Source organism: Excalfactoria chinensis, chromosome 4 (genome assembly GCF_039878825.1).
Source record: "Excalfactoria chinensis isolate bCotChi1 chromosome 4, bCotChi1.hap2, whole genome shotgun sequence".
NCBI lineage: Eukaryota > Metazoa > Chordata > Aves > Galliformes > Phasianidae > Excalfactoria > Excalfactoria chinensis.
The window spans coordinates 34,710,775-34,723,010 of NC_092828.1; the positions used below are offsets into that span (position 1 = coordinate 34,710,775).

The window sequence follows — 12,236 nt, forward strand, 5'->3', positions numbered from 1 at the left end:
AGCTTTGTTATAAGGATGTCATGGGGGACCGTATCAAAAGCCTTACTGAAATCAAGGTAGACTACATCTACCGCTCTCCCCCCGTCCACCCAGCCAGTGACATCTTCATAAAAGGCCACCAGGTTGGTCGAGCACGACCTCCCCTTGGTGAACCCATGCTGAGTACTCCTGATGACCTCCTTTTCTCCCAGTTGTCTGGAGATGGCATCCAGCACAAGCTGTTCCATCACCTTCCCTGGGACAGAGGTGAGGCTGACTGGCCTATAATTACCCGGGTCATCCTTCTTGCCCTTTTTGAAGACTGGGGTGACATTGGCCATCCTCCAGTCTTCAGGCACCTCCCCAGTTCTCCAAGACCTTTGAAAAATTACAGAGAGCGGCTTAGCAATAACCTCCGCCAGCTCTCTCAGCACCCGCGGGTGCACCCCATCAGGTCCCATGGATTTATGGACATTAATGTTTCCTAAGCACTCACGGACCACCTCTTCCCTGACTAAAGGGAAATCTCCCATTCCCCAGATTCTCTCATCAACAACCGGGGACTGGGATTCCTGGGGGAGAGCCCTTTCACTAAAGACAGAGGCAAAGAAGGCGTTCAGTATTTCCGCCTTCTCAGCATCCCCCGTTACCAGAACACCCCCCTCACTTAGTATGGGGCCCACATTCTCCCTAGCCTTCCTTTTGCTGTTAATGTACTTAAAAAACCCTTTTTTATTATCCTTTATCTCCTTAGCTAGATTCAGCTCCAGGTGGGCTTTAGCCTTCCTGGTCGCATCTCGGCAGTCCCTGACTACATTCTTATATTGTTCCCAAGTGGCCAGACCCTTTTTCCACATATCGTGTACTTTCTTCTTTCTGCGGAGCTTGCACATGAGTTCCTTACTCATCCACGCAGGTCTCCTGGCACCTTTTCCTGACTTCTTAGTTACAGGGACGCACCGATCCTGAGCCTGGAAGAGGAGCCGTTTGAATGCTAGCCAGCTCTCACAGGCCCCCTTGCCTTCTAGCACCCTGGCCCACGGGATGGCCCCAAGTAAGTCCCGGAGGAGATCAAAGTTGGCTCTCCTGAAGTCCAGGGTAGCAATCCTACTTTTTGTTTTGCTTCCTCCGCTCAGGATCTCGAACTCCACCATCTCATGGTCGCTACAACCCAAGTTACCCCCGACTTTTACTTCCTTAACGAGTCCTTCCTTGTTGGTGAGAATAAGGTCCAGCAGCACCCCGCCCCGCGTCGGTACCTCGACCATCTGCATTAGAAAGTTATCTTCAATACACTGCAAGAATTGTCTGGACCGCGCATGCTTGGCCATATTGGTCGTCCAGCAAATATCTGGATAATTGAAATCCCCCAAAAGTACCAACGCCCGGGAGCGTGATGCTACTTCCAGTTGGCTACGGAAGGCCTCATCAACCTCCTCTTCCTGATCAGGAGGCCTGTAGTACACACCCACTACAGTGTCCCCCTTACCAGCCTGGCCCTTGATTCTCACCCACAAGCTCTCGACTGCTACATCACTCTCCCCCAGGTGGAGTTCAATACATTCTAACTGCTCTCTCACATAAAGAGCAACTCCACCACCCCGCCTTGCTAGCCGATCTTTCCTAAAAAGGACATAGCCCTCCATGACAACATTCCAGTCATGCGAGCTGTCCCACCACGTCTCTGTGATCGCAATGAGATCATAGCCATGCGATCGCACACAAAACTCCAATTCTTCCTGTTTATTCCCCATGCTTCGCGCATTAGTATACAGGCACTTGAGAGAAGGAGCATCTCCCCACCTCTCTCCATGCCTTTGAACCCCTTTGTCAGCACCCAACACGCTCTGCTTTAAGCCTTGAACTGCCACCTCAGACCCAGCGGCCCTCATTTTGTCCCCTTCCCCCTTCGTACCTCGTACCTTCGTACCTCGTACCTTCGTACCCTCCCCCCGTAGTAGGATGTATTCTTCAATGTCTAGAGAAGAACACAGTAGAGGAATAGATTTCCAGTGGATCTACACTTAGTCACTAAACATGGAGCTTCACTGTTACAGGAGTAGATATCTGAAAAATGCACAAAGAGCACAGAGAATAAAAAGGAATTTTAGGAATTTTATTTCCATTGGTAAATGGAACATGGAATGCTGACTTCCATAAAAAGAAAGGAAATATATATGTGTATATATGCTTTTTGGACATGAGCTGCAAGTATCAACAGTATTGATCGGGAATATAGCATCCACTCTATATGTGCACAAATGCTTTGGAATCTGACAGTTAGATTTGGTTGCCCTTACAGTGAGATTGATAGCCTTAGATTTACTCTTCTCAGTATGAGTCTGTTATCTTCCATGAAATTGATATGAGTGGGTGTCTGAGTGTATTGAAGCCGAGTCTACTGAAGACATGTTTTATTTGTTGGACTTTTTTATTTGTTGTTTGGTGGTGGTGGTTTGCTTTTTGGTTTGTGTGTGTGTGATTTTCTTATATTTTTATTTTTTAATACTGAAGCCTTTGTCCATGATACTATGAATTAATCCCATCCGCATCTAATTCTATAGCATGCATTGTCCTTCATGTCAGTCTCTGAACATAGTTAATGTTCACAGAAGTAAAGCATCTTGTTCAGTTAAAATGTATTGATATCAGTTTGTCCATTCAGCTGATGCCAGGAATCATCCCTGCAGCATCTCATAGCCTTTACACTGCAGTACTGGCACCTGCTTCTCTCCTTTCTTCCCTTCATTTACTTCACCGTTTGTGTCTGCACCCAACTCTAGTTAACTCCCTAAATCTTCTATGTTTCCCACTTGCTTGATGCCTTTTCCAGAAGAGAAAATTTTCCAGACCTTAAAATAGGAATGTGTGAACTTACTTTATTAAGTTTCTGCTTTATTTGTTTCAGGTTTGATTCACATAAAGGTTTCTGGTGTCAGCTTCTGGAAGAAGGAAAGACCAAATGCCTCGGAAAGAGCAAAGGTAGAAAATACCCTCCTATGGATTCGGAGGTAAACCATTATTCTCATTGGCATTACACAGAGATTTAGCTCTCATTATTGGGACACTGCACAGGCAAATCTTAAGAAGAGAGAGAAGACAGAATTAAGTAGCCTTGATTATTTGACTACAAATGAACTCTTTAGAGAAGCTGTGGATTGCATCACTTTTTTTTCAGTTCTTTATTTCAGATGTAAAGAACTAAAGTTATTATAAACACTTTCTCTAGTGTAACTAGAGATAGGTCTAGAGGAAATGACCTCAAGCTGCGCCAGGGGACACTGAAACTGGATGTTGGAAAATACTGCTGTTCCCAAGGAGTGGTCAGGCAGTGCAATGGGCTGCCCAGGAGGTGGTGGAATCACCAACCATGCAGGTGTTCAAGGAACATTTGGACATTGTGTTGAGGGACATGTTTTAGTGAAAACTATTGGTGGTAGCTGGACAGTTGGGCTGGATGATCTTGTAGGTCTTTTCCAACCTTGTGATTCTATGATTCTCTGAAACTATTATATGTAGAAACTTGGTGCTCCTTAGAAAAATAAAGTTAGCACCTCCAAAAATTTCTGAAATTAATTTGGAAACCTATTCCCTTTACCTAAGTGAGCTAAGTAGCAGAAGCTCCAGAGTGGGTTTTTTCTCAGTGATGATCAGATATGTGCTTTTGTATCTGTTCCCTTGTCTTTGAGAGTCGATAGACCAGGGCAGACTCTCATAGAAAGTTCTGAGAATGGTTAGGTTCTGTTTCCGTGAATTTCATAAATATCTTCCTCAGACAAATGCTCCAATGAAAATCAAAATCCATCAGATCAAACGCTGCAAGCAATATCTAATGGTAGTTCAGTCTCCTTTTCTAGCTACGTCTTTATGTGTATTCTTGTTTATTCTTTCCTGTATTCCTGTTTCACCTAGCCCGACTAAAATTCAAATAAAAGCATTTTGAACAGCAGTGCTAACACTGCACTGGCAAGTAAGCCAGATTTCTTTTTCTCGTGGTACTTAAGTCAGAAGCAATTTACAGAACTCAATAGGATCATAGAATTGCAGAATGCCTTAGGTTGGAAACGACCTTAAAGATCATCTGGTCACAACTGCATGCCGTGGGCAGGTTGACCCCCACCACCAGATCAGGCTACCCACCAGCCTGGCCTTGAACACATCCACAGCGTCTCTGGGCAGCTTGTTCCTGTGCCTCGCCAGATCCTGGGTAAAGAACTTCTTTCTAACATCTAACCTAAATCTACCCAACAGAATTATACTGATATAAAATCACTGGATGCCAAGGCTTCTGAACAGAGATAAGACTGTATTTGTTTAATGCAGTATGTTTCAACTCTAAATATTGATAAAACCGGTATTACCAATTGCCAGATGCCTATATAGAAAGAGATTTTACAAGCCCTGGTTTCCATCACACTTAAGTGAATTTGAATATCAGATTCAGTACAATACTTAATTTACATATCTATCTGTGAGCAAATTCAGATCCTTTGCTTTGTCTTCATGTTCATTTTGGATATATTTTGTTTCTCTTGATACTACCTTTTAATGTTCAGCGATTAATTGATAAACTTGGATGCAGTAGATAGCGTAAAAGAATATAAATTGCATAGGAGAAAGTAAAGTTTTGACACCAGTAAAACAAACTTTACAGCCATTACAGTACAACATTTTATTAAATATAAAATATCTGCTTTTATATCCATCAGTGCAGGGCTTTTCTGTCAAGCTACTACAGAGATCATAATGTGGAACTGTCAAAACTCCTACACAAACTGGGACAACCTCTGCCATCGTGGCTGAGACAGGAACTACAGAAAGTAAGATAGCATTGAAAGAAGACATTTTTGAAATCTCTTCCACACGTCTGTCATCCTACCCAAAGTCTCCAGCAGCTACCAGAGTCTTGTGAAAATATACCTCTGCAAAAAATAGTAAAAGACAGAAATTACTTCCATATGCTGGCATGTGGATTGTGAAAATACACGTGTTTCTTAGCATTCTGGTGGGACAAATTTTTCTCATTAACATTTCTGGGCCTGTGGAGTTGTGGACTACTGTGCACATATGTGGAAGTTGACTGCAGCTGGTATAAGCTTCAGAGGTACATGACCTGTCTGATTTCACGGTAAATACTTACATTTTTATATATCAGTTTAAAAGTATTGTGTCTCATGTAGGCTTTGTAGCCCACTGTTAGACTGCTGTTTTTCTTAGTATTTGATTATCGTGTCTTGCATAAAATAAGAAAATTTAATGTAGCATAAAATGCCAAGTGTACTTCTGCCACTGGAATCAGCTTGTTAATACCTGAAGTATATTCTAATAAGTGTGAGAAGTACAGTTATCATACATTACTTAGGTGTGCACAGCAACAAAATCTGGAATCCACAGGCAAGAGTACTGTAGAAAAGAAGACAAAAATTACCTATAGCCTGTAAAAACAAACCCTTACAATGCAGTAAGGGCCTGTGTTCATAACTACTGTCTGATTTTGCACTGAAATTGCAAAATGCGGAATGTATATTGCATCTGAACAGAAATGTAATTGGATACATAAAGCACAAATGTTGCAATAAAATCCTTGTGAGCAGTATTATACTTAACAATTGTGAACCAGACTGAAACAGTACAATCAACAGTCCTTCACTCCCTGCTTCTGTGAGCAGCCAAATTTGGATACTGCACTCTGGTCTTACATTGCTGTGAATGAGAAATGACTCCACTGAAATGAATGAAAAATTGATAAAGGGCAGAAACAGATCCATACTTAGACTGCCTTAATTTGCACTACTGGTTTTGCTTAATTTATTTGCCTTCAATCTGTGCTTTGTGTTTTCCAGGGTCCCTCAATTTGATCAAAACTGTAGCATCTTGCAGTCACCTTCAACTTACGTCAGCTGCAAAAATCTGTTTTCTAGTTGCAAATAATGATTCTAGCTCCACACATTTAAAGTAGCTTGGTATTAAAGTTTAGAAATAAGCTTTAGGAAAGATAAATTAAGACAGCTTATGGTAGAAAATCAGGCTCTAATCATGGAAAAAATACACGTATCCAGCCTTACATTTGTGATACATTTCAGTGACACACCTCATAATGCGTCAGTTTAAATGTGAGATAAAGTCTAATCAACCATACTTAAAAGTTGAAAAAGATCATTGAAAATTTCAGCTGAGTATGGCCTTAAGGTCTCTCCACTGAACTTTGGCTACGAATGTTTCTAAAGGCATAAAGAGGTAGGGAGTACAAAAGATTACAGCAGTACTAAATGAAATGCTTTTCACGGTAGCTCTGTATTATTGTCATAATTTGTTTTAGGGTGATTAGTTAAAAGTATGCATCAAGTGGTGGAAAAATGTCTCAGTGCTGTTTTACAACCTTTATGTAATAATATAATTTAACTTCCAAGGTAATGAAATGGAAACCAGTCTGTTATTCCCTAAATAGAAAACAGATGTTGAGATCCGTACTGTACCCCTAGCTGGTAATCTTTAATATTTATTGATTTTGTCACTGTAGTACCTGGTTTTGATAGGCTTGTAAAGAAAAAATCCAGACAAATTTGTTGTATATAACAATATTCTTTACATGGCACATTTTTGCTAAGGGAATATGCATGATTAATGATGAGGACCTGCTAGAGTAGGCACTTTTAAGATGAACATCTTTATTATTTATAAGAGAATAAAAGTTTTCATTTCATTTTAGATATTCACTATTATATAGGTTTGACCCAAAATCTGACTTGTTTTAAAATAGTCTTATTTGATAAAAGAAATGCTTTGTATTCTGAATATCTCTAAGTGCAAATCCTCTGCATGCTACGGACAGCTTGTGTCCTACAAGCATCTATATGGATTTGTTACAAGTAAATTGAATAACTGGAGAAAATAACCTGTGGTTTTCATCCTGACGTGACTGATTTTATCCTTAATATAATCTGATGTAACATCACTCAAACATTTAAGGTAGAAGAAAATTGTAAATCAGAAGAAAATGGGAAAAAGTACTACAAAGTGCCTGAGATTTTCACAAATTGAGTACTTCCTACACACTGGAAGGATGAGCTTCAGCCGCGTTTGTACTTCCATCTTTGTTTTCAGAAACTCTGTTCCTGTCTTCTTTCCCTGTGAAATCTAGGCCCCTTCAAAATGAGAATAAGTAAGCACCAAGGAGAGAGCAGTGATTGGGGGAGTAAGTACACTCTGGTTGCCCTCTAGGTATTTTGCTACAGACAAGGCAACATGTCTCAGATCTGTGGCCTGTTCTGCCATGTTTGTTAGGAATCTGGTCAAATAGCTCGTCCTTTGTGAAGAAGTGCTGTAGTGAGTTTCATGTCCTGATGAGGAACAGTAGGGTGGAGCTCTTCTACTACCCCAGTGTCCTTCCTTTGTTGGAATAAAGGCAAATCCTCACTGAATTCCTGTGGTAGCTTTGGGTCAGTCCTGTGAACAAAGTAATGTGACCTTTTGGCCCTGGTGCTGCGCATCTGAAAAGGGAGTTATCTTGAATCTTAACTCACAAAATCTATTAGGACGCATCTGTCTAGTACTAGCATCTCTAGATGCAGACCATTAGTTGCTTGTAAGCTAGGTTGGCTAAGTCCTCTCAGACTCAATAGCAGTAGAGAAGTAAGGCCTAACCACTAGGGAGTCTTTGCAGTTCTGATTTTGTGATGTTTGGTTATTACTGGTTTATACAAAGACAATATGAAGACTGTGTTTTTTTTCTTCCATAACTATTTTATTTACCTATGTTCTTACATTTAACAGGAAACTTTTAAAAACAGAATGACTTTTAACATGCAGTCATCTTGGTGAACAAGTAAGAGTCTGAGCAAAACGTGCAGGCCACAGCTGCATATGTTATTCCCCAGATAAGGGGATGCACGTGAGTACAGCTGAGTAAGCAAGTCATACAGCATGAATTACTTGAGAACTGGAACCTATTTACAAATTCCCTACAGTCAGTGTTTAATTCTCAGAAGTAAATTATCAATATTATCACTTCTAAAAAGACACCACTCTGTCACAAAAAAACAAGTATATTTTCTAGTCAAAGTCAAGTGTTCTACTGTGGATGGTTATACAGCTGTGGTTTGTGTTAACCTGGTAGATAAATGCACAAGCAGTTATTTTAACAAATGCTTGATGATGTGAGCTTCACATTTATTTTCATTAATTCTGATTCTGAAATTTGATTTCCTCAAATATCCGTGCCATTAAAAATCAGAGTGTGAGTGTGAGTAGAAAGTGACCATTAGGGGGTGTAAACACAGAGCCTGATACGAGTTCACATTATTATTTGAGCAAACATTCCTGGAATACTGTGATACCTTCCCAGTTCTACTTGTGCAGAAAGAATTCATTTCAATGATTTGCAGACTATCGTGTACAGCATATCCTTCCTCATTGCTTAATGAAGCGGAACTTCCTCAGGAAGAAAGTAAATAGATATTTCAATGTTTATAGATGTAATACTTTTGTCATTCACATTGAATGAAAATTGCTGGAAACATTTTTCTCAAAATTTTTTAAAATGAAAAATAGCTATTATTCTGATAGTGGCATGGTATCTGAAGTGCAACAATAAACTCTGTTAAGAAAACGTACCAACGAATGGAAGTCATTTTTTCGTTCATAAAAGCTGTCCTTTTCCAGGTTTGTTAGCAGCTATTACTGAGTTATAACACAATCCGCAAGCATGGGACGAGCACGGAATGTTTTCACAGATGGAGAATATTGCTTTCTCCCTCTGTAAGTGAATGTTACCGCTGTATGCAGCTGCTTATTTTACTGCTTTTGCTTCCTGCTCAGTTTTTACCTCTTATGCCAGGAGTCATTAATGCGCTATAGAAACACTTCCACAACTTACTGTTTTTAAGAGAACAAGCAGACTTTATTCAGACTGCTTGCCTGTGGGATTCAATAGCTGTGCCTCCATAGACATGAGAAAACATTTTTAGGAGGAACTTCTAAAAGAAGGTGCAAGTTTCCAAAGGAAAATTCACTGTTATCAACAACTGTAGTATCTAGATGGGTAAAAGATGAGTGACATCTTCATACACGTGTAGAAAATAGTAAGCATGTAAACAAAATATTCCTTCATGACAGAGAAATGATGTAGTATTCAGAAGTGCAAACTTCCAATGCCCATCTCAATAATATCAAAGTGTAACAGAAATAGAACAGTAATAAGAGAAAAGCTGAGCAAAGATTCTTGCTGTGCCTGACCTCTGTATCCAGTTTTTTCTGCTTTCATTTAATGTTCCTTTTCAGTTCTACCAGTCCCAGACCTTTTAGAGCTCAAAGGCTAAATATGCACTTTTTTGTCTGTGGGCATCAAAAGGATGAAGAAGGCACAATGATCAGTACCAAGGGACAAGACACAGGAAAGCAATTAACAGGTGAAACCAAGGCCTAGGGAAACCTGAATGAAGGAGGAATTTTGACAAACTAAGTGTGATGGATTAGAGTGTTGTGAGCTTGGTTATAGTCCAGCCTGTTTTCTGTCAATCTCTTTCTTCTCTTTATTTCTTTATTTTTTAATATTTTCTTTCATCACTCCCCATTTTCTGTTCTGATCCTCTCTTTGCGTTGAGAAATTGAGCTGGGAAATGAGGCTCTTGTACTCAAATGCTCAGATATCTGCCTGCCTGGGAGAGCGGTCAGCAGCACAAGCTCTAGCAGAGCTCTACCGAAGTATATGAGTCTTCCCTACCAGATGTGGCCTACATGATTCGCCTAAAGATTATGGTCGGTGGCGAAATATAAAACGAAAGGTTTAAATCACATTTACAGTTAACCCTCATCCCGCTGTTCCGCTGCAGCTCTGCAGGCAGAGCTCTAGCACCATAAAGCCTGTACGTGGTGTGAAGGGCACACTGCCGCCCCCCACGTCCGCCGCTGTCTCACGGCGCGGCTCCCCCGCCCCCTGGGAGGGCCACTCTCCTCTCCCGCCCTTGCCGCCTGGTGGCGGGCTGTTTCCGGTTCCGGGAGTGACCGTTGGCGGGCGCGTGTGGCAGCCGTTAGCGAGCGCGGGAGGCGGGCTGAGGGGTTTCTCTGGTAGCGCTGGCGCAGCCGTTGGGTTCATCGGTCCTACTCACCCGCTCAGAAGCGGGCTGGGACCCGGCGGAGCTGAGCCAGGTGGGCAGAGGTGCGGAGCAATTGCAGGTAAGGGGAGGGTGGGCGCTGAGCAGCGGCGGCGGGGCGAGGTGCGGCGGGGTACGAGCGGCCGGCGGTGGGGAAGATGGCGGCCGCCATGTGGTGGGGTGGGGGAGGGCCGCTCCATGACTCCATGGGGGCTGCCGCTCGTGGCTGTCCCCCTTCCTAGGCATGGAAGAGCAGCTTCTTGCTAATTGGCAAAACTTCTACCATCCCGTTGGTAGTAGTCGTTGACTGTGGCAAGTAACAAACCGAGTCGGCAGGGGTTCGTGGCGCGGGGGGTTGGCGGCTTTTTCTGATGCTTTTGTTTGTTTGTTTTTCCATTGTAACTTAGCGAAGCTCCGTTTTGTAAGTAGTTCTTCCCCCCTTCTCAAGCTTTCTTAGATCGCAGAAGCCGGAAGTGTGGAGGCTGCGTAAAAGTTCATGTCCTCAGAGGCACCGCGTGGCTGGGTATGTGTTGTCTTATGAGCTCCTGATAGAGAACTTTTGAGTGGGAATAATAGCAGCTTACTAATTGCATTTAGTGACTAAGCTGCTGAGACCCATCTGAGCACCACTGAAATCAAGATATGAGCTTGATTTTTATTTATTGAAAGTGTACCTGGTTTTGTGTAATTATCTTCTGACAAAAAGCTGTAATGAAGAGGAAAAGTCTGTTGTTACTTGGAAGAATTGGGCTTGGGTGTGGATGTGTTCAGTGCATTCTGAAGACTGGGTTGTGGTAAAGACAGGTACTGCCAGTATTTTTGCCTATTAAACTGGAGACATCTGGGTCCATGGATGTCCCTGAGCGGTGTGTGCAAGGAGCAAGTCTGTCTGTAAGCACATTGCTTAGTAAGTGAAGTGAGTACAAACAGTGATCTGAAGCAGGGGGGAAGGCCTCCAATAGCTTTGTTTGAGAGCAGTGTACAGCTTCTAGGAAGGCACCATGCTGTTCAGTAATGTCTGCTGGTCCTGTCTGTGTAGCAATATTAAACTGCATCAAACTTCTCTTTACAGGGGAAAAACATTCTTGAGTTGTGATGGCAGAAGAAGATGGGTCTAAATTCAACCTGTACCCTTTTGGAGTAACTGTGACTAGAATTTCTGTTGTTTATTTACTTTGAAGGTAGATAAGTAGTCTTATAGAATTAATCATCTTTGTAAGCAATGGTATTCTGGTTTTCAAACAGGGAAGCAAGCACTACTTTTAGGCTAGGCCTTTATTTCAGTTTAGACTCAAATGAACTCTTCTAATCAAGTTTAAACCTTGAGCCTAGATACTCTGCAGCCCCTTATTTACAGAGAGCACAGAGGGCCTGGGATGTAGCGTACTGCATTTCAAATTAGCGTGGAATCAGTCTGTGCAAAAGAGAATGTAGTTAGAAGGATGTTGGCATATTTTGTGCTGCCTTCCAGGATCTTTAGGTGCTCTCATTTCAAGGCTTTCACCAAGTTTTATGCTATTATAATCTCAGTAGTTAGTGACTGTGCTGTACTCTGGCTATGTAGCTGACCATGCTTCAGTTGTGCTAATCTGGAGAAGTGTTGTGCTTTCACCGGTGGCTCTGCTGCTGCTATAGCACTGTGGAAGGGTTGTTGCTAGGAGTGTAAGTGTGCTGCGGAAGATGAAGGTAAGTTTGTTAAGTCTAAAAGGTGTGTGAATGTCTGCAGTTAAAACTTTAATACATGCTAATGTAAAGCATCCATATGTACTGATGAGTCAATAAAGAGATATGGACTTACACTGCAAGTGTCCCTTCTTCCTTACAAGTGTACTGATAACCACGGCCAGGCCTGCACGTGGACTTCAGGGTTGCTGAGGAGGGGCCAAATGTGTTTGCTGTGTGTATTCATCTGGTATCTGGGCCCTGTATTTTCAACTATATAATTTCAGGGCAAAGAAGTAACTGACTGATGCAGTTTGGAACCCATTCCAGAAGGCATGTGGTTACTTGCTGCAGGGAGGAAATAGTGATTTTTGAATGTGGATGCTTTCTGTTTCATTTGTTGTATGTTTTCACTTAATGCATATTCATAAAAGAACTGAAGAATGGGAAAATTAAATGTTTTCCTTCTGAAATGTATAAGCCAACTTGGATAATGCCAACTTT

At 41.9% G+C, this 12,236-nt stretch overlaps 1 protein-coding gene, 1 long non-coding RNA gene and 1 other non-coding gene across 8 annotated transcripts in view; all 3 read left to right on the top strand.

Moving 5' to 3' along the window:
- The window catches only part of LOC140251467 (bifunctional heparan sulfate N-deacetylase/N-sulfotransferase 3), a 125,891-nt gene extending 117,301 nt beyond the window's left edge, over positions 1-8,590 (top strand). For 5 of the 6 annotated variants that reach the window (XM_072335280.1, XM_072335276.1, XM_072335278.1 and 2 more), the window contains exons 13-14: positions 2,888-2,990; positions 4,689-8,590. In XM_072335280.1, the coding sequence (XP_072191381.1) occupies positions 2,888-2,990; positions 4,689-4,808 (223 nt within the window). In that variant the 3' untranslated portion in view covers positions 4,809-8,590. The remainder of the gene's footprint in view (positions 1-2,887; positions 2,991-4,688) is intronic. The other variant, XM_072335281.1, reaches the window with a different exon arrangement.
- A 1,371-nt stretch (positions 8,591-9,961) lies between these two features.
- On the top strand, positions 9,962-11,868 carry LOC140251816 (uncharacterized). Its single transcript, XR_011903472.1, has 3 exons — positions 9,962-10,152; positions 10,519-10,593; positions 11,143-11,868. It is a non-coding gene; the product is annotated as an uncharacterized lncRNA (long non-coding RNA).
- LOC140252332 (small nucleolar RNA SNORA24) lies at positions 10,265-10,395 on the top strand. The gene has a single exon (XR_011903613.1). It is a non-coding gene; the product is annotated as a small nucleolar RNA SNORA24 (small nucleolar RNA).
- Positions 11,869-12,236: the final 368 nt, after the last annotated feature.